At 39.6% G+C, this 23,273-nt stretch overlaps 2 protein-coding genes across 2 annotated transcripts in view; one reads left to right on the top strand and one right to left on the bottom strand.

The window, feature by feature from the left end:
- The window catches only part of LYRM4 (LYR motif containing 4), a 122,609-nt gene extending 106,318 nt beyond the window's left edge, over positions 1-16,291 (bottom strand). The window contains exons 1-2 of the mRNA XM_063450535.1: positions 16,147-16,291; positions 906-1,026 (exon numbers count right to left, since the gene is read on the bottom strand). Of these exons, the coding sequence (XP_063306605.1) occupies positions 906-1,026; positions 16,147-16,232 (207 nt within the window). The 5' untranslated portion in view covers positions 16,233-16,291. The remainder of the gene's footprint in view (positions 1-905; positions 1,027-16,146) is intronic.
- Positions 16,292-17,895: 1,604 nt separating this feature from the next.
- The window catches only part of FARS2 (phenylalanyl-tRNA synthetase 2, mitochondrial), a 480,681-nt gene continuing 475,303 nt past the window's right edge, over positions 17,896-23,273 (top strand). Inside the window, exons 1-2 of the mRNA XM_063450537.1 lie at positions 17,896-17,988; positions 20,862-20,947. Coding sequence (XP_063306607.1) covers positions 17,966-17,988; positions 20,862-20,947 — 109 coding nt within the window. The 5' untranslated portion in view covers positions 17,896-17,965. The remainder of the gene's footprint in view (positions 17,989-20,861; positions 20,948-23,273) is intronic.

Genomic DNA, 23,273 nt, shown 5'->3' with positions numbered 1-23,273 from the left:
CATATCCTTTTCATTTTGATGTAGTGGTTATGGTGCCAGGAGTACCCTGGTGCTCCCCTCACCAATTTTAAGTGGTCAAAGCTTTTTAGATCAGTTTCAATTCTTACCTGAAATCAACAAGAGCTTAGCTCATAGCTCATTGGAAGAGAGCTATTTGCTTACACTCAGCCAATGAGCATGCCGTGCACTCCTGCTTTAGACTGTCCAGTTTACAGCTGACAGTGCTGGAGGCAGTAAGAAATTAGTAAGTGAAATTTTTTTAATTTTTTTTTTAACTACCTTCAATGAGGAGGTGGCCAGGGCACTTCTAGCACCATTAACACTAGAGTGTGCTGCAGTGGTTACAGTGCTTGGAAAAACAAACAAAAAAACAGCATTATCTTTATTTCATTAATACATATGCAGTAAGCAAACAGTTTAACATGTTTTGTCTCAAGCAGAGGATTTATGCACTGACTAGTTTTGCTCAGATGGAAATGTTACGGATTTACAAAATTTAAACATTAGAGTGGTAACTGAAGAGTGTAAATTTATGTTGTCTGGGTAAAATATATTTTGCTTAATTCAATTGATTTGGTCTGCTTTTCCTGCTTTGACTTTGCAGGCAACTCCGGACAACTGTGAATTGCAAAATTCAAGAAACACATAACAGGTATATTTAAAAAAAAAAAAAAAAGACCACTTGCTAAAGAATTGGAGCATTATTAAAATCTGCTATTTCTGAACAGATTTTGCATTAAGGATGTCAATTAACTATATAATAAAGAAATGCCAAACCCTCATAGAGAATTGCTGCCATTACTCTTCAAAATGCCATGATCCAACATCACCTCAATATGGGTACTCGGGGATTTCATAGTATTTAACAATTATTAACGGTAAATAGTTTCAATGTGAAGTCTTACCTGACGCTTAATCACTTCCAGATTTTCATTGGCACGGTGTACTAAAGTCTGTATTTCGTGAAAATCATCAACATTTCTTTTCTCTCTGAAAGCATCTCTTATCCTTCTGATTGCATAGGTTCTAAAGACAGTGATAAGCAAATGCAATAACAGTCAGAGATAAAACCATAAAAGTTGGCAAAAAAAAAATTATTATATATATATATTTTTTTTAAACACCAATATTCAAATTCATCTTCTCATTAATAAAAACATACCTATCCCTGAACATCTCCGCTCTCTAGATCTCCACTTTTTCTTCTCTCACCTATCTTTTAAGAGTGATGCTGCCAAAAGTACGCATACGTCCCAGTTTGTAGCTTACGCTTATCGCAAAAGACTAACACATCAGACAGATGAGATCCGTATGAATAAAAATGCAAATGTATTTACTCCAACATAAATGGCAGCAACATGGAATATATAGTTTCAACTTTTTATCGGTTTTCTGTTTTTAGTTTGAATTGAAATCATTAACCTTAAAAAAAATAAAATGGCAGTCTGAGATAACTTTCTTTTAGAAAAAGAATATACTCTCTCTTGTGGGTAAAACGGTTATTGGTTTATTTCTATGCAATATGTATTTCAAAAGCTGCAATATGTCTTCGTGTGAAGTGTGTGCTTCAATTGAACACTCCAAAAATAGAGATTTAAAATAAATACATAACTATAATAGAAATGCAAGCACACCTTTCACTTATTACAGTAGTTGCACGAAGCGTGCAGGTTGTCCTGTGACATGACCTCTGTTTTAAAAGTTAACCACCGTGATGTTGGTGGGATAGATCGCAGACAAATGTTTATTTCATTTAGATGTACAGAAAATGCACCTACACATATAAGTGGTTAACACAGCTAAAAAATAAAGAAAAAAATAGATAGATACATAGAGAGATAATATGCAGGAGTCATGCTTTGACGCCCAGCTGACGTTTTCTCTGGCCACTAATATATTGCAAATGTAAGAGGGACATGTCATCTACAAATTATAATTCATCTTTAATGTAGCTAAAAACAGTTCAGCGAATCAGTTCTCATTTCAGGACCTCATGAAAGTGAGCACTAAAATGTTAAACGTATTTGTCCATATTAAAGACAACTTAAATTTTTCAGAAGACCTATAAGTCCTTTCTTACATCTGCAATGTATAAAATATACATAAATACACACCTATTCTAAAATATAACCCTCAATTTAAAATAGAAAAATTCTAGATAAAGCCTATTCCCCAACAAGTCATGATTTAATTGTGTGGCTGTCGCCTAACGATTAATGATAGGAATACTCCTCAGGTTTGTTACATTAGTGAAACATTTCCACTTGTAAGAATTTAGGAAACACACCAGTAACATGGCTCATCCAGAATTAGTAGCAAATTCTCAGCGCTATTAAAAAGGGATCACCTATATAAATCTACACCCTTAAATACACTCTTTTCAGAATGTTAATTTACAATTTCAACAGTATTAAAGTAATCAACGGAACGTGATTTATTTTTGTTAGTTGAAGAAGAAAAAAAATAATCTTCATCACAGATGTGCCCATTAGATGGTGCTAAACAGCTTCCAGGCTGCCTTGTATAGGCTCATTGACATTTTCCAGACACAACTCATACATAATACATATCCGTTCCCAGGGATCGTGCTGGCTGTGGTGTGCCACCCTGCTGCCATGCACCAACAGATGGTGTGTGCTTTTAATTAGGGCCTGTTCACCTAGAATGTGACATGGGGGGGGTGTATTGTTAATAGAATTTATTAAATATGGAAGCTCACTCATTTAACAGCTGGTGCCCATGGAGGATTTTTTATTGTTCTTGGGGAGAGAAGAAATGCTTGGCTTTCAATTATTTCAGAATAACTGGTGACGTTACATGGTTTGTGTTCTAATAAATGAAAATTATGTCAGTGAGCAAAGGATGTAATAGTAATTATGAACGCTAAACACTGGGATGAAGTGCATAATCTGTATTCAAACTCTCCACATTTGTCATTCAATAGAGCTTATAGTGTTATAAAAACATGAATTGTTATATTGTTATTAGAGAGGGACCTTTGAGGGACACTACAGGTTGCAAGTGACCACATCTTCAGTTTGCATTGTATACATAATGCATTAGAGATGAAAAGAAAAAAAATAAATTTAAAAAAATAAATAAATCACCTTTAAAGTATGAACAGCTGCTCCATTTCCTAAAGCAAGCATAAACCAGAAAAGAAAATAGTTACACTAATCTGGAGCCTCTTCTACTGGTCTGAACTTATCCTACAAACACCTTTTTAGCAAGGGTTTATATGAGATTTGTAGTTCAACCTCTAGCAAAAATTCTATTCAGAGGTTCAGATGAACGAGCTTTTTAACTAGTATAAATACAAGACATCCGTTAGGGAGGTGATACAGTTGCAAACCAAAGTTTAGCAAGATGAAATTATGCACGTTTTGCTCAACCATTACTACCGTTATACTCTTAAAGGAAAACTACCACCCCATAATAACTTCTGCTCACTAAAGAGGCAGGAATCTCTGTGTGTTATCTTACCTTCAGCAGATCCCAACGCTCACAATTTAATATCGAAAGCTGCCCCAGTATCATAAAAAATTGCAGGTCAATTACAGCTGTCAGAGTAATGCCTATATGAAAAACATCTTATTGCACAGTGGTAGGACATATGTTGGTGGCAATAATTGTACATGTTTATAAATACATATGTTTATGGCCAAACTGGTACCGTTTATACAAGGATATAGAATAGCAATTGTATATTTCCAAGTGAAATGTCGGATAGCACTGTTCACAAGATCATATAAAGTCCTAAAATTTAATTGCCAATAAGCAATAAAAAATAAACATCAAATGGTTCAATTACTGTAGAAAAAAAGATGCATATGCCGTGTTATATAAGATTATTACTAGTGATTACAAACATACAAAATTAAGCCCAATAGGAATTTGGTCTGGATTCCAAATCTTATGCAGAAAAAGGGGGAATTGGGGGCACACCCAGAACAGTGGGCTTAACACAATATAGCCATATGGTGCAACTGAATCCCTTATATTTGTTTGCTGAGATAGGTAATTTTAAGTAGCCTCTGGAGGACCTCAGATATATTGGGCTATGTTCCAATTAAGAGCCTGGCCCGGTTACCCACTTGCATTTAAACACAGCCTCCAGTTACCAAAGGTCAATTATTAGCATACTTGTTCACAGTGTGTATATTTCCCTGATTCCTTATTCCTGACCTTGGATTTTGTCCTTTGGATTTGTGAATGTATTATGTCTGCCACAAGACTGCCATTTGTACAAAGGAATCTAAGCGTATCTACTGATTTGACTTATGTCTAAATCTGATATACTGTTTGTTTATAATAAATGTAATATGGTCCAAAACCGACGCTGACCCATTAAAAATTAGGATATGCATTCGTTTTATGTGTACCCTCCACAAAAAGGAACTTCTTAATTAAGTGGTTTTCATGTGTAGCATCTGCTTTTTTTTAATAAGCATGTGGCTTCAACTGTAATGTAATGAATGTATCATGATTATTCAAATGTATTCTGTTTTAATATCATACGTAATTAGTTTTCTTTCCATTCTTTTCAAAATGACAGCTATAAAAATAGACATTAAAGAGTTCTAAATCATGCACAGGTGTCAACTGAATGACTAAAATGTATAGAGCATTTTTTTTCCACCTCAAAACAAACAATGTCATGCTTTGGCAGCATTCAAAATATATCAGAGGAACACTGCTTAACTTATTCAAGAAACAGTTATGGTGTTACTCCAACCACCACGACTACGTCAGTAATTTGAAATGGTAATGGTGACAGGAGTCTTTTTTTGCACCGTTTCTGCTTGATATCTCAAATCAAATCATTTCCTTTGCAGGCAGAGTTCGCTCTCCCCTCCCTCCCTCGGTTGGCGAAATAGGGTTCTATTGTTAAAACCCTCCTCTTCACGAGGGGGCATGGCTAGCTGAGCAACGGACCAGACATGTCTAAGAAGAGCTCTGGGGCTCTACAAGCCACAAAATTTAAGAGACTTACCTGCACAAACATCACTCCGAACCCCCCAAAAGAGAGATGGGGCGCAAGCACAAAAAAGTGTCCCACTTTGAGGGCTCAATCCTGCCAGACACACGCGGGTCCTTCAATTGGCCGCAACCTCAGGCCTTAACCAAGATGGCGCTGGGATGACAGGGAGGCTCAAGCGAGTTGCATAACTCCCAAGATGTGGAGAGTCCTGTGCCCTCCAGAGCATCAAGCGGAGTGTACAGGCACACGGAGTCGGACATGGACACATTACCCTCCACTAAAGGGGACATTAAAAAGCTCCTGCAGTATCTACGAGTGGTTTGGAAAGTAGACCTAGCGGGGATGCAAACGGAAATGGGCGGCCTGAATCGACACATTAGCGATGTTGAATCCCGAGAGAAGGGAACGAGAGGGCAGACTGAGGCCCATACACAGATGGAGAAGATCTCCCAACAGGTCCAGCGGCTTACCTGCATAGTATCATCACTAGAAGCACGACATTGCCGTAAAAATATCCGGCTACGAGGGGCACCAGAAACAGTGGGCAAAGAGGCCATATTGGACTATGCCAACCGAATAGTCGCGGTACTGGGGGTGAGCAGAGACGGTGGAAAACCACCAATACTATCAGAATTCTGAAGTCTCCCACCGCCCATGCGGATATTCCCAGGGATAAAACAGCTGTCACAAGAGATGACTCTATCAAATCAGCCATCCTGATGTCAGGATCCCACGGGCGGCTGCGAGGGGAGGTTGCAGTCCGCTCGCGGCACTTACCCTCCAGCCGTACGTGGTCCCCTTCTCCTCTTGCGCTCGGCGAGCGGCATCCTCCCAGCCTCGGATGCCGCCCGCGTCTTCCTCTTCGTCCCCCAGCGGCAGCATGCATGCCTGACCCGGCGTTAAAGGCACAGTGCCTCAATCACAGTGGGAGGTATAAATATCTCCCACGTGTGATTGTTAACTCTGATTGGAAGATATCCAATCAGAGTTAAGCAATGGGTTTAAATACTTACCTTTCCTGTCTCTCTCTGCCCTGTTGTGGTCTTTGCTTTCTAGTATTGCTGTTCTACTTGTGGTACTCTCTGGCTTGTTTATCCGACCTTGTGACTTTCTCCTACCCTTTGACCTCGGCTTGTCTCTCGTTATTCTGTCTTCTGGTTCCCCTTACTCGGCTTGTCTCCTGACTATTCTTTGTGTGCTTAGCCCGGCCACTCTAAGGTCCGGTACTGCACCTTTTCTGTGTGTATGTTAGCGTGTTTTGGTTCCCAGAATCGTGACACCTGGCGCACTCTAGGAACCAACCCACTGTTAATATGGAGGACGGCCATATTAAAAATATGTGATGACGTGCCGTTCTCAATCCTGATGGAGCAGCGAACATTCCTACCAACCACAAAGAAGCTGAGAGAACAGGGTATTAGGTATTGGTGGGGGCAGAGGGTACTTTGGTGGTGCCCCATGGACACTCTGTGTTAACAGTGTCGACTGGAGAGGACCCGGATTGTCTCTTGCGGACCCTTCAACTGCCGCCTCAACAACTACCAAAGACGAATGATCCACCCAAAACCCCCCCTAGTCTGAGACGAGCCAAGACCCTCCATAAACCACCCGGGCCGGCATATGGGTTGCGTTGGGGACTGAGTCCCGGATACACTGACTATATGACACAGGCTACTATTTATTTTTGGTTTTATAGTTATACATTTTTATTTTTATTTGATATACTTACCTTATCAAAGGCACTTTTCCTGGGGGAGCAAGGGCAGTTAAATAGCTGGGAATGATGATCTGTGGGAGAGGGCACCTATATGTAAACAACGTGTGTGAAATGTAACCTGTAGAGACCCCAATTGAGACTATCCCTCCTCCACCATGTTGCACCTGGGGGATTACCTAGGGAAAATGCTGTTTCAAGGGAGAACTAGGCTGCCCATGGGTTGGGTTTGTGGGCTCATCACGGTCCAGCCCCACACTGAAATCTCAGCGACGACTATTATTAGAAAACGTCACTTGGCTTGCAAACATTATCTTGAGGGTTATATAGTGTCCCTTGCCATGTAAATGTGTGTATGGAAGTCCTGAAGAGTGGAAGGAGGCGCATCGGGCTGACCCGGGGTGATGATTGACCTTTAAAGTCAGGTTGTTTATATTTGCCTAATTTTTAGCCATATGAAGTTTACCAATTTGAGTCTACCAGCATTTACGAAATATGTGAAAGCTATGAATTATATGTATTACTTGTTTGATACATATCAAAAATGAATAATAATAATAAAAAAAAAAACTCCTCCTCCCTCCCCAGCTCACAGCGTGCACACTGAGCTAGTGAAACAGTCCAGTTACAGGTTTCTTTATGAAAAGCCTGTGACTGGACCGTGTGAGTACCACAAGCATTTTGCTGGCACCCGGCAGGGGAGGGAGAGAGGACCAAGAGGAGCTCTTTCCTGCAGCTCTGCTGGGTTCTCCTTTTGTGAGCTCAGAGCGTTGTCCTGGTTACCATGGCAACGTCCCACTCTCACGAGAGTGAACTCTAGCCTCACCAGTAGTTATTGTTACATAGTTACATAGCTGAAAAGAGACTTGCGTCCATCAAGTTCAGTCTTCCTCACATATATTTTTACTGTTGATTCAAAAGAAGGCAAAGAACCCTAGTCTGAAGCGCTTCCAATTTTGCAACAAAATAGGAAAAAATTCCTTCTTGACCCCAAAATAGCAGTCAGATGTCTCCATGGATCAAGCAGCTATTACCCCACTAATTAGAAATTATATCCCTGTATGATATGTTTTTGCAAGTATTTATCCAATTGCAGTTTTAACCCCTTAAGGACGCATGACGGAAATTTTCCGTCATTGCAGCACTCACCCTTAAGGACGCATGACGGAAAATTTCCGTCATAAATGAAAATTAACCCCTGATTGCCACAATCGCAATCGTGGGGTTAATCTTCCTGTAGTGTGTCTCCCTATCGGAGGCACACTACCATGGGCAGTTTCACTGATTCAGCCCATGTGATCGCTCTGACCGGCAGTCAGAGTGATCACACATGCTGCAGTGAAACCCGATCTGTTTCCCTGCAGCTCTGTGTGAACTGTGAACAGCAGATCTGTCTCTGGCTGTAAAAAAAAAAAAAGTGTTAGTAACAAAATCCCATCCCCCCTCACCTCTTTCAAATAAAATGTAACCCCTTCCCTGCCCTTTGATCACTGCCTGCAGTGATCAAAATACAGATCACAGTATTTCACTGTGATCTGATTTTTTTCTTTTAACCCCTGAGGGTTAACTTTTATTTTTTTTTTAATCCTCATGAGTTAAATGTATTTAATTCATTCATTTAAATATGTTAAAATATTTATTTATTTAGCTAAGGTGGGTGGAAGTTAGTGGGGAAATTGGGGGATTTACGGTTAGGCTAGTTAGAGGTTAAAAGTTTTAAAAAAACAATAAAAAGTAAAAAAAAAACTTTTGAAAAGTTTAAACACAGTTTCAACATAAGTTGTTAAAAGCTAAATAAAACTTTTTAAAAGTAAAAAAAAAACTTTGTAAAAGTTAAAAAAAAAAAAAAAAAAAACGGGGGAAAATGCGTATTACCGCTACACTTGGTACAGGCTAGCGAAAAAATTATACCACGGTAAGGTTTCAAATATGCTTTTTGAAACACCCTGGGGTGTCTTCTTTAGGAAATGGTATGCCTTTGTGAAGTAAATGGAAAACACAACCTATTAAAAAAATTCCAAAGTGGGGCATGGACCCAGCGTAAAAATTCTACCTTGAATGGCTGTGTCTCAAATGTGCCCCTTCAACGTTGTCATATACTTGGTAAAGGTACATACGGGGGTATTGCTGTACTCAGATGACATAGCGGAGCAACATATGATGTATTATACTGCTGTAACACATATAAGGTTTGCAAAATATATTTTAAAAAATCATTGAGTATGTCAAAAAGGCATATAAAAAGAGTATAACCACTACACTTGGTATAAGCTAGCTGAAAATAATGTTCACGCTAAGGGTTAAAATACATCTTTTGAAATACCCTAGGGTGTCTTCTTTAAGAAATGGTATGCCTTTATGGGGTAGCTGGAATAATTAACCTACAAACAAACCTCCAAAGTGGGGTATGGACACAGCGTAAAAATGTAAAGTTTGAAAAAACTTAAATGGCTGTGTCTCAAATGTGCCCCCTCAATGTCCGCATATACCTGGCAAAGGTACATATGGGGGCATTGCTGTGCTCAGACGACATAGCTGAGCAAGATAGGAAGTATTATATGGCCGTAGCACACATAAGGCTTGCAAAATATAAAGTACAAACTCTGTGTGTGTAAAAAAGGCAGTAAAAAATGCTTATTACCACTACACTTGGTACAAGCTAGCGGAAAAATGATTTCACGCTCAGGTTCAAAATACATCTTTTGAAATACCCTAGGGTATCTTCTTTAATAAATGGTATGCCTTTATGGGGTAGCTGGAATAATTAACCTACAAACAAACCTCCAAATTGGGGTATGGACACAGCGTAAAAATGTAAAGTTTGAAAAAACGTAAATGGCTGTGTCTCAAATGTGCCCCTTCAATGTCTGCATATACCTGACAAAGGTACATATGGGGGTATTGCTGTGCTCAGATGACACAGCTGAGCAAGATAGGAAGTATTATATAGCTGTAGCACACATAAGGTTTGCAAAATACACAGTACAAACTCACGGTGTGTGTCAAAAAAGCAGAAAAAATGCTTATTACCACTACACTTGGTACAAGCTAGCAGAAAAATGATCCCCCACTAAGGTTCAAAATATGCCTTTGAAATACCCTGGGATGTCTTCTTTAAGAAATAGTATGCTTTTATGGGATAGTTGGAATATATAGCCTGCTAAAAAACTTCAAAGTGGGGTAACAACACAGCGTAAAAATTGAAAGTTTGACAAAACCTGCAATGGCTGTGTCTGAAATGTGCCCCTTCAACGTCCCCATATAACTGTACTCAGACAACATAGCTGAGCAACATATAAAGTATTATAAAGCCGTAGCACACATAAGGTTTGCAAAATATACAGTACAAACTCACTGTGTGTCAAAAAGGCAGAAAAAAAATGATTTTTACCACTGCACTTGATACAAGCTAACGGAAAAATTATCCCACGCTAAGGTTCAAAATTTGCCATTTGAAATACCCTTGGGCGTCTTCTTTAAGAAATAGTATGCCTTTTTGGGGTAATTGGAAAAAGCAGCCTGCTAACATTTCTAAAAATAGAATATGGACCCATTAAAACTCTCCATGTAAATTCACACTTAAAAACCTGAACTTATCACATCTCTTTCACAGCACTGTAACTTCACAAAATAGTGTCTGGGTCATACATTGGGCACATTGTTTTACTCAGAAGAGGTAACTGAACATACTTAGGGGGAATTTATGACAGTGGCACTTATCAAATGTAAGAAATACCCAGCGAAAATGCAACATGTATGTAAAAAAAATATTTATTTTTTTTCTCACCACAAAATTTGAAATAAATTGGTGAAAACATGGTGGGAAGTTAAGGTATAATATATGCCTAATAACATACCCTGGAGTGTCTGCTTTCTCAAATGGAAGGCCTTTATAGGGTTATTTGAACAGTCAAATGGCTATAATGCCACAAATTCAGACATATGACCATCTATGAAAATTCCAACTATAGAAACTGAAATAGCATGGTCTCCTATATGGCACTGTAGCTTCACAGAATAGGGGCAAAGGTATACAATGGGGGTATCGTTGTACTCCGCTGATGTAGCTGAACACAATATGGGGTTCTGTACAGGGATAGCACACACTAGATTTACGAAATACACATTACAAAAACCTTGTTATATGTGAATATGCCAAAATAGAGAAAAAACACAATTTTACTCCAATATTTAGCAGAGATTGGCGGTGAAATGGCTACGCAAAAAGTGTCAAACTAACCTTAGGTAAATAGCCTGTGATGTCTACTTTATATAAATATATACTTTTGTGTGGCAATTTTGTTTCCTGTAATGTGTATTAAACTTCCAAGACAAACATACCAACTTCTAAAATTGTTTCACATTGAAATTTTATTTTAGACCTTGTAGTTTGTGACCTGTAACTTTCAAAATAAACTGAAATCCTACACATATTATGAACTTTGTAAATCAAGACACATAAATGAATAGATTTTTTACTTTTCCTAAGCTGTACATATTATGCACACATTATTATTGCCAAAACGTGGGGAAAAAAGCGTTTTTTCCCACATTATTTTGCATTATTTTTTTTAATAAATGAGAATTTATACATGTATAGGTCACATTAAAGCCCTTTTGTTGTCTAAAAAAACGGTATATAATATGTGTTGGTACAATAAATGAGAGAGATGCAAATTGCAGTTGAACACAAACAGCAAAAAATGCAAAAATTGCTTGTGTCCTTAAGGGTATGTCCAGCTTCTGAAGCTGTGTCCTTAAGGGGTTAACATCTGTATGGATAAAACCACCTCTTCAGGCAGAGAATTCCATATCCTTATTGTTCTTACCGTAAAATAATATTGTATAATGTTATCGTAAAATAATATTTGTATAATATTTGTAAAATAATATTTGTATAATGTTATCACATCCTCTCTGAGGCGCCGATTTTCCAAACTAAAGAGATATATATTTTTTAACCTTTCTTCGTAACTAAAATGCTCCATTGTGCCTGGATTATTTCTTTAAATAATCTACAAGTGCCCCTCCCGAGATCAGGCTCATGATCCGCCCCTGGATGAACAGTGCCTGGAGACTCCTGACACACCACAACCACAGTGCACTGGTGCCTGGAATGTCCCTTTAAAGAAACATGTCCAAAAAGAAGATTGGTACTTTAAGTTTCATTGCTAATATTCAGTTTTATTTATATGCATGCTTTCCTGATCCTAGATCAAAACTGATAAAAGGCACTCTAAATGGTTCAAGGAAAAAAGCAAAATCTTTGAGGTTTTATCTGCATTGCTGCATTGGTCTCTTCTCTACCCTTGCAACAGGATTCCTGAATTGTTTGCACAGTGCATAAATAAATGCAATCAAAGTATTATATTTGAATTCATAATAACCTGCTGAAGAGAAGTGGGAGTGAAAATGAAAACCATACTGTTATAAGAAAAAAAGCAGATTTGCATTTTGGCATGCAAGTATTTATTGAAATCTGTCACTAAAATGTTTTAGTATTCTGAATGTTAAGTCTCTTACAGATCTGTTCCTATTACCTCATCTTATTGTTAACAGTTCACTATGGTTTAGTCCAGGGGTAGGCAACCTCCGGCACTCCAAATGTTGTGAACTACATCCCCCATAATGCTCTTACACCCAGAATGCTGGCAAAGCATCATGGGAGGTGTTGTCCAACACATCTGTAGTGCCAAAGGTTGTCTATGCCTGGTTTAGTCAGTAAATCAAAATTTTAGGCCAAAATAATTAGGTTAGAAAAAGTCTGCAACTCAACTGTAGCCATGGCTTGTCTTGGAAAAAAAAAAAAGCAGAAAGAGGCAAAGCAAGTTATAAGAGCTTCAAATGCAAACACAGAAGAGAATAGAGCTGAGTCAGTAAAAAGGTGGCATAAAACATTTTTAGAAAAGGAAAGTAAAACAAGGATTAGACTAGAAACAAAAGAAGGAAGGTATGTAAAAGAGGATAAAGGTATAGCTGACCAGCTTAATGAATAATTTTGTTCTGTATTTACATATGAAAATGAAGGAAAGGGACCACAATTAGGAAAAAAAGACCCAGGCATTTGTTACATGTGAGTTTACAGATGGTCACACAAAGACCCAGGCATTTGTTACATGTGAGTTTGTAGTTGTCTGAGGTAAAGGCATATAAGTCGATGGGGCCTGATGGGATACATCCAAATGTATTAAAAAAGCTTAGTGGTGTACTAGCAAAACCAATAACAGATTTATTTAACCAATCATTGTTAATTGGGGTAGTACTAGAAGACTGGAAATGAACAATTGTTGTGCCAATTCATAAGAAAGGTAGTAGGGAGGAGTCAGGCAACTATAGGCCAGTAAGCCTTACTTCAATAGTGGAAAAAGTAATGGAACCCAGGTTAAATAATAGGATTGTTAAAAATCTAAAATAACATAGATTTCGAGATCAGAGACAACATGGGTTTACTTCAGGGAGATCATGCCAAACTGATCTTATTGATTTTTTTGATTTGGTAACTAAAATAATAGATCAGGGTGCTGCAGCAGACATTGTAAGGCTTTTGACACTGTCACACATAGAAGGCTTATCAATAAACTGCAACCTTTAAGTTTGGATTCCAATATTGTTGAATAAGTTAGGCAGTGGCTGAGTGACAGGAAACAGATGGTTGTAGTCAATGAAGTATATCTGAAGCATGGTCTTGTTACTAGTGGGGTACCTCAAAGATCTGCACTTGGACCCATTCTCTGCAATATTTTTATTAATGATATTGCAGAAGGTCTTTATGGTAAAGTATGTCTTTGTGCTGATGATACTAAGATTTGCAACAGGGTTGATGCTCCAGGAGGGATAAGCCAAATGGCAAATTATTTAGGTAAACTAGAAAAATGGTCAGAGCTGTGGCAACTGACATTTAATGTGAATAAGTGCAAGATAATGCATCTTGGGCGTAAGTACCCAAGGGCAGAGTATAGAATATTTGATGCAGTCCTAACCTTAACATTTGAAGATAGGGATTTAGGGATAATTATTTCCGGCCACTGGTTAGAGCTGGTCCCAGAGCAAGCTTGGTAGAGTTGCAGCGGTGATGCTCTGATAGAGGAGACAGCAAGAGACAGCCGGGGAGCAAAGAGACAGTCAGCACGAGAGGGAGGAGACAGACTGACAGCCAGGACATCACAACCAACTGGATCTAATAACCAGAGAGACTACTAGATTGCAAGCATTGCGGGAGAAAAGAGACCATCAGGGAAATATCCAGTGATCTCTGGACAGGAGACACCTGTGGAGACACTGCCTGTAAGAGGCAGCATGTAAGGAACCTGCCAGGCAGAGACAGCTGGGTGAGACCGGGGTTACATGTATCTGTCTAATTATCATTGACTGTCATCATGGAAGTCCCTAGGTTACATGTAACCGTCTAATAATCCCTGACTGTCATCATGGCAGTCTCTGGGTTACAAGACCGCCCAGACGCAAGAATAGCTGTGCGTCTGCCAGGGCCGGCCTTTGAGGAGTGGAAGATTTGTGGCCGCACAGAGCGCCATGGCAACAGGGGCGCCGGTCGGTCAACACAGTTCGCAGTCAGTCACTCACAGACCAGCCCGAGTTATGTGTCTGCAGCGCAGAGCAAGTCAAGTGCATAGTGCTGCTGTGCACTTGACTTGCGAATGGTTCGGGGAGAGACGCGGCTGGGAATCCACTTGGGTGATGCAGAGGAGTGTGGGGGTGCGACGTTGACGTGCTCCGCCTTGTCAGGGAGCCGGGGAAGGATCCGCTCTGTGTGTGAGGACGGTGGTCGGTGCTCTTCAGTCTGCGACTTGGCAGCATGTGAAACAGTTGGATCCAGGGAGCAGCAGTCTTCAATGTGAGAGTTTTTATTATTTATTTTTTTTACTAAATAGATTATGTTTTATTGAGGAGGGGCAGGGGACTGATGAAGGGGGGCTGGGGATTTGATGAAGGGAGCAGGGGATTGGATGAAGGGGCGGGGGATTTGATGAAGGGGGGCAGGGGATTTGATGAAGGGGGGCAGGGGATTTGATGAAGGGGGGCAGGGGATTTGATGAAGGGGGGCAGGGGATTTGATGAAGGGGGGCAGGGGATTTGATGAAGGGGGGCAGGGGATTTGATGAAGGGGGCAGGGGATTTGATGAAGGGGGGCAGGGGATTTGATGAGGGGGGCAGGGGATTTGATGAAGGGGGGCAGGGGATTTGATGAAGGGGGGCAGGGGATTTGGTAAAGGGGGGCAGGGGATTTGGTAAAGGGGGGCAGGGGATTTGGTAAAGGGGGGCAGGGGATTTGGTAAAGGGGGCAGGGGATTTGGTAAAGGGGGCAGGGGACTGGTGAAGGGGGGCTGGGGATTGGTGGAGGCTTCAGGGGACTGATAAAGGAGATGGGACTGGTTAAGGGAGCCGGGAACTCGGGCAGGTGACTGAGAAAGGAGACAGGGGACTGGTGAAGGGGGGCAGAGGATTTTTTTGTTACACCTGTTCTATATTTATGTTGTAGTAAATTGGCACTTTACAGTAAATGTTGCACTGTATTTTCTGAGAAATATATATATATGCATACGAAAGTATAATTATATTTGTCGGTGGAGGTGTGTGTGTGTGTGGGCACACCACAACCAATTTTTTACCTCATTAATTACACAAATAAAAAGTGTGTGTAATTTTGGCCAGGGACAAAAGCCAAGAATTCAATTTATTATTAGGGTGAAAAGCTGGTTGTGGTGTGCCCAAACAAGCGTTCGGGTAGGCCTGTAAATAAAGAGGGCTCACCAAGGTAGTGATTTGAGACAGAGGGGAGTGGTGGGTGGGACGAACCACATGATGACGGCCCATTGTAAGGGGTGACTTGGGTTTAAACAGGCGCCTTAAAATATATATAAAAACACATGATAGATCTGCTTTGAAAAGAATTGTAATCAATGAGAATATTTGAAAAATGTAGCCCTGGAGTGTGAGATTAAAATAAATAAAAAAATATTTGAATATAAAGTGCACATGATTCTGACATGGCACATGCAGGAATATCATGGTACTTATAAGCATCTCATGATGCCATGCTCGCTAGTTGTATGATAGGAGGAATGCCAAAGCTTGCATGCACACATTCATCATTGTGAAAGAAAATGCACAAGCATGTGTGACCAGGGTATCTTTAGTAGATGGCAGAGAAAGTATTAAGACATATTTTGGAGGTATATGTTTTATACTTGCCTCGGATGACTTCCTCACCCTAGAATACCTTTCAGTACTATTTAATAGGCTGAGTAGATAGAGAAATTTCACCACCTCTGAATACACTTTTTCCCTACAAATGATTTTTTAAATTTTTTTTTTTTTTTTTTTTTTTAACAACAAAGCCCGCAGTCACACATATGATTTCAAACATAGGTAATAGTTCATGTGGTATCTATTAATTGAAAGCAGGTACTGAATACATGGACATTTAATTTACCTGTAATTGTATGAGCTGAACCTCTCGCTCTCCCTTAACATGGTCTTGTATAAAGCCAATACTTGTGTCCGGCTGGATGATGCCATTTTCCAAATACAAGAAGGTGCTTACAGAACAACCACGCAAAATCAAAAAGTTTCCTAAAATCAGAATAATACACATTAATAGTTAGAGGTTATTAAGAAAAAGAAAGTTGTGGTGTAATTTGAGTACTTAGACTTTAGGATAAAATGCAATTAAACTATTTCCCCCCCCTTGGGTTCTTTAATGGAAGTTAAAAACTATTTTAACCTAAAATGTAAGTATCAATTTACATATGTCAGTTTCAAAGCTCCAAAATAAACTTTACCCTAATCTATAATAGCGTATAGCTAACCCATCACGTGTCGAATTCAGATGGATACAATGGTAGACTTGCTACAAAGGCCATTGTTGCTGATGGGTTGGGATATATACTTATATACAAATTTAGCCTTAAAATATACATATTATTTATTTATTTATTTATAAAATATTTTGCCAGGAAGGATACATTGAGATTTCTCTCGTTTTCAAGTCCTGAGCTCACAAACATTCCATTTCTACGACAAAGTACAAAATAACATTATTTAAAAACACATCTGTATTGAGATATGTTGACCGCGATCTCTTAACCCCTTAAAGACCAAACTTCTGGAATAAAAGGGAATCATGACATGTTACACATGTCATGTGTCCTTAAGGGGTTAAACATTGGGCTGAGGACAAGTAACACGACGAGGGGCTATAAAAAGCACTATAAACACATTTTCCTGAGTCTTGTTACATGTAGTGCTGGTTTTCACAGTCGAAATCTGCAAACTTTTGCTTTTATAAAAAAAAACAAAAAAAAAATATTTCTTTAACAGTTTGCTGTCACATTCTCGGTGGTTTCCTGCCTTGTCAGTACAGTGATGTCTGTGTGACAGCGACAGACTGTAGGGAATATCCAGCACACTGAGAGCACAGCGCTGGGCTGCCTATGGTGTACCGTGTAACACGCGGAGGGTCACACTCACACGATGGATGGAGCCTGGGATCATGACAGGTACATGCTGTCAGTGTGCATCGCGAGTCTCTACTTCCGGCTTCTGCACCAATCGCATCAACACATTGCTGTGACTACGGCGGCCGGTCTGGGACACTCTTTGTGAGAAAGCACAGCATCTTATGAATGTGATTATATATTGATATTGTGCAAGTTAATGGTCATGACACTGAGAGGGCTTGTTTAGCTCTATACTTGAACATAGCTCATAATAGCTGAAGGGAAAAAGGTTAGCTGGCATTGGCACTGAGTGAAGAAATCACCATTCTCAGAGCAGTCCATATATACAATACTGTTCATATAGTATTTATACACCTTACTGCAGCAACAATTTATGTCATTATTGTTTTGTATTGAAACAACAGCCGGTTTTATGTATAGACCTGGAATACAGACATGTGAGGTGTTTGCATTAAAAAAAACCAAAAAAAAAACATAGCAATAACTTTTGCAGTTGTTAGTGCAAATGTCAAAAACCTGATGTGCTGCAACTTATTTTACAAAACTGAAACAAGGATGTTCGTTTAATGGTCTCAGATATGTTTCACATAATGATTGTATGGCATAATGATCATTTGTATCATTATCTCAGCAATAAATACACAGCTTCGCAATGTGAGGTAGTTTGTCCCTGCTGGCTGCCTGTAGCGGAGAGAGGTTTCGGCCATGTGATTGGTACATGTAAAGCTGAGTGCACGAGGATTGAGGAGAGACCTTCACACTGGTCTGAGTCTGACACTGAGCCTAGTGCTTATGATCCTACCGGCCGAGCAGCAGTGAGTGTCACCTCCACAGCCCAGCTGCAGAATAAAGACCCCATAGCTTGGCATGTCATGGCTGTCAATACTAAGCTGCTCTCTGGCAGGGTTATTCACTAAAGGGAGAATTGTTGGGAATTCACAGTGAATTCAGAATACATTTTAGTTTAAGGCCAAATGAGCTAAACTGGAAAAAATATCAAAGTCAGCTATGATTTTAGCTTGACCATTTTGGCAAAAATGTGACACTTTCATTTAATTTCCAATATTTTTCACTTTGGTGAATAACTATTACTATCTAGTGCAATAGTGTCATTCAGAGTTGGGTTCAGGGACCTGGATCCTAGAGAACCTCCATGTTACAGTGTTGGGGCCAGGACACCTGCAAGGGCATTTTGATTAGGGCCATAATGTATTATGTTGTTATACACTAAATTTGGATTGCAGCAAATTGAAATCCGTATGTCAAAAATAGCCAATTTGTAAAAACCCAACTCCGTTATTGGCAATTTTTCCTGAATTTTACAATTCAAGGAACACCCAGAGTAGATTAACTTGTTATGGTGCATGGAGTCTCATGTCACTGTCTTACCTAATATATAAGCTCCATGCAGGGTTGTTAAAGGGACACTATAGGCACCCAGACCACTTTAGCGCATTGAAGTGGTCTGGGTACAATGTCCCTATTGCACTTAGTGCTGAAATTTAAGTATGGTGTGTTTGCATTACAGCACTAAAACAGCCTGTAGTAGCTGTCTACCAGACAGCCACCGGAGGAGCTTCCCGGCTGCTGATGTACTTTTTGTACGGTAACTGATGCTGGACGTCCTTTCGCTCTGCATGAGGACATCGTCAGCTATATCCCCATAGGAAAGCATTGATTTAAGGTCTTCCTATGGGGAGGTCTAACGTGCATTGCGCCTGCTCATCGTGGAATGTCGGAGAAGGCGGAGGGATAAGGTAAGTAAATAAAAGGGTTTTTAACTCAAGTCTAAGCCTAAGGTCCAGAAAGCGCCTCTAGTGGCTGTCTGGTAGACAAGGTAATTTATTCAAAACTGCATAATTACTATTGCAGGGTTGAACTGATAGGGCACTGCACCCAGACCTCTTCAATGAGCTAAAGTGGTCTGGGTGCCTATAGTGTCCCTTTAACTCTGTAAAACAGCAGGAAGGGCCTCTAGTGACTGGTAGACAGCCACTAGAGGCAGTCCTTAATGTTTCACATTCTAGGGTATAGATGATAAGGGCACTGTGCCCACACCACTTCAATGAGTTGAAGTGGTGTGGGTGCCTATAATGTCCCTTTTTAGCTTTTTTTTTTTTAACCCCTTAAGGACACATGACGTGTGTGACACGTCATGATTCCCTTTTATTCCAGAAGTTTGGTCCTTAAGGGGTTAACCAAAAATGTGAAATTCACAAGGCTATTCACAAAAGTGAGAATTGTCATGAACTCAAACAGCATTATTCATAAAGTAAGAATTGCTGGGAATTCAAAGTGAATCAAAAGTAAAGCCTGATTCAGTTTGAATTCTTGGTAATTCTTACTATAGTGAATAAGCCTGAAAGTCAATTTCAAGTGAAGCATAGGTGACTTGGAGAAATCTTCCAGTTTGGCTATTTTGACCTTAAATTAAAACAAAAATTTGAATTCCCAGCAATTCTCACATTAGTGACTAACCCTGTCAGAATTCCCATTATGCATCCTTAAATTGTTGCTCTAAGCGCCAAAGCAACATTAGCTTAATCAATTACTCTAACTGTATACTCTAACTGTATTTAAGACGTAAAAAAACCTTGAAATGCTCTATTGTGCTTTCCTGTCCCCTTTCAAACCTGCATAAAAGATAACTTGCCTGTAACCCAGCACTGGGCAAAGTTCCCTGTGCTGCTCTCCACACCTCTTCTAACATCACCAAGGGCCTCACTCACGCAATCCAAACTAAGTCTTTGCATAACGAAGCTTTTAATTTGACCATTTCACCAGCTCAGAGGGCATGTGTACAGGGAGGAAAAGAGGGGATCTATTTAAGACATCATAAAAAAGTAATCATCGCTCTGTCTGCCAGGGAGAATCTCTTTACAGCTGTCGCCAGCACGCTCTGCGTACTGACGACAGACATACATTTGCACAGAACAGATGTTTGGTAGTTTAGAACAGTGTTACAGGCTGCCTAAGTCACGTGTGCCAGGAGTATAACTAGCTCCCTGCACAAAAGTGCATACTCCCCTGTATGTTCAGTGTTTTAAACATAAACTCTGCACATACAGACTCCTACCACCATGACTACTTCAAATCACTGGAGAGCTCATGGTTCTTGCTTATGGTTCTTGGAGTATCCCTATAATGAAGCAGGTTAGTGTAGATGATGCCCAGTTTGTGTATGCAGCCCTTGCCACACCTAACCTGACTTTAAATGAAAAATAACTAAACATTTTTAGCTTTTCTTGCACAGTGCAGGAAACAATAACATCTAAAGTAAACATACTGTGCTGTAAAAATTAAGGTGTTTTTTCCCCCCTGGATGCTGTGTGAGTCACGGCCAGGGGAGGTGTGAGTAGGGCTCAGTCACAGAAGAAATGTGGAGAAAAGACAATGATTTTTTAAGTTTTAGGCACAGACCGCAACATGAACATTTTGATCTACAAATTTCATTGTTTCAGTCTGTGCTTGTTTGTTTCTGTACATAAAATGTTACTCAGTATTTAGCCATTTGTGGGAAGATGACAACCAACCTGCAAAATATCGGCCAAGTTGGGAAATATTTTAAATTCATCATCCGTTTAATTGCTAAATGACCCCAGCGACTTTTTTTTTCTTCTTCAGGGTATGTATATTTCCTGCTTGAAAACGTAAAATAAATGACATTCTATCTCCTTTTATTTTGCAGATTGTGTATAGCAATGATAAAATGTTTAAAAGGTGTAGCACGACCTGTCTGGGTATCTCAGCCTAGAATGAAAGGTATACGATCAGGTAAGAAATCACTTTTTTATGTTCTGTATGGCTTTGTTTTAGCTTGTTGAAAAGTGCTAGTAACTTTTATTTTCTGTATATATTAAGATATACTTTATGTGCATTGTCCTCTAGCAGACCTCTCATTAATGAGCCTTAAAGGAAGACTACTTCTTGCATTTTTTTTTTCCTTTCACAAATTACATTTTCTGATAGCCGCAGGTTTTCTTGCAGAAAATTACGAAAGCATCTAAACAAATTGCTTCAGATGAGTGAGAATATTTTACAGAGAACTTGGTATGACATCGTAACATATTTTAGCTTCCAAAGCAAATGTTTATCAAATGTGAAATTGTTCATTTAAATATCACATGCACTTTACTACTAAAACAGAGCTTCCACCTCTCTGTTGGAAGTAGTGGTGGCGGGGTGTGGGTTACGGTTCTAAAATGTTCAATGTAATAGTGAAGAGTCAAACTATTTAGTAATGGCTTTACTAGTTAACTGGGTTCTGCCAGATAATGCTCCACACCTACTCTCTGACGGAGCTCTTTTTTTTTTTTGAGTTTAGTCCGGCAGTGCAGAGGGCATTGGAGCTTTGGCTTTTCCTTCTGGCACAAAGTAGGTGTGGAGTGGTGCCAATTGGCCCCAGGTAGGCAGTGGCACAATAACCCCTACAGCACAATGTAGTGGTCATATTTCTTGAACTGTTCCTTTAAACTGTGCTTCCATTGCTGATTGAAAGCCAGAAAGTCCTACTCAGAAGCTTCCACTAGTTTTCTTGAGCTAAGTACTGCTATGAGCTTAGCCTTGCACTGCTGGGCTTAGCTCATAGAAGAGAGTTTTCAGCTCTCACTGATCAGTAGTGGAGGTGGTAAGTGACACCTGCTGGACCCCAGGTCAGAAGTCAAACTATTCTAAAAAATGTGACTATTTACACTGGTGAGGGTGCTTTCACTATAGTTTCCCTTTAAACCTGTGCATAGTTGTTGTTTCTCAACACACATAGAGTCCTGGCAACAAACAACCAATGGCGAGTTGCCTTCCCCCGCCACCTAAATTCTCCCCTGTGAGGGGCCTTGGGCTGCTTGAAGAACATTTAGCTTTCCTTTTCTATCCTTTCCTTTCCCATCTCCCCCCCTTTCTTTTATGGGGAAGGTTACTCTAAGCAAAAACAGTGTTTTATTAAAACCCAGTTTTATTTTTTTTTTGTTTGGGGAAACTCTTTAACTGATGGAGAGATGAGAAAACTGATTCAAAGCACATATACATTGTGGAGTTAAAGTTGCAGCTGTCAGCGGAGCTGATTAGCTTTTATTGATGGTATGGCAGCAATGAGGATGGATTCTGAAGTGTACAGCAGCAGGTTATCTGCTCAGATCTATCATAATACCACAAAACTCATTGGAAGGCTCTTGACCTTGCAGATGGGTAATGATCCCAAACACACTGCTAAAGCAACTAAAAAGTGTTTCAGGGCCAGCACAATGGATTGTTACCAGCATGCATTTCTGCTAAAGACTACAGTAAGGCAATAATGCCAAGAAAATAATAGGAACCAAAGACAGGTGTAGTACATGCCTGTCTGAGCACCTCTAGGGACATTACCCAGCGTCTACAGGTCTGTAGATGTTTATGAGTTAGAAACTGCAGTCAGTCATTAACATAATTTAGAGCCATAAATATATTTTTAGATTTGGAAATATTTATTTTTTCATGTTTTGATTTGTGTGCCCATGCATATAAACCACAGAAGAAGAACACAAATAGCTTTGTAATAATATATATTTTTGGTTTACCTTAGTAATCACCAAAGCATGCAATTTTAGATCAAATGTGCAGCTGCTGATTTGTAGAATCCTCAACAATCTCACCAATCATCCTAAATTAGAAGGGGTGTCCTGCTTTATGGAAGACATAGTACTACAAAAACTGAATAGCTGCATACATACATGGCATTTATGGTTGGGGGCAAGGTGACAGGATATGGGAGGGCAGGGGGGAAGGGCAGCTTGTGTCCCTTCTTATGACCACTCATCCAATTCCAACCACAGCAGTCAAGTAATGAGTATATAATGCCCAACAGTTCAATTTGCGATTGGTACTATGTAGTAGTACTGATCTTATTGAATTGCAAGGTTGATGCCATAATTTAAAATTCCTCATATTAGATGTATGCCGTTTTCCGAACTATTTTTTTTCTTTTATTAAGATCTGTAGAGACTAGACCTAATGTGGTATCAAGAACAGGCTTGATGTCATTAAAACTTACATTGTCAACATATTTAATGAAATATGTTGATTTCATATAGTTTAGTAGAAAAGAAAAGAGCAGGCATAAACACTA

This window comes from Pelobates fuscus, chromosome 4 (assembly GCF_036172605.1).
Source record: "Pelobates fuscus isolate aPelFus1 chromosome 4, aPelFus1.pri, whole genome shotgun sequence".
Classification (NCBI taxonomy): domain Eukaryota; kingdom Metazoa; phylum Chordata; class Amphibia; order Anura; family Pelobatidae; genus Pelobates; species Pelobates fuscus.
This window is presented reverse-complemented; position numbering and strand designations above follow the sequence as displayed.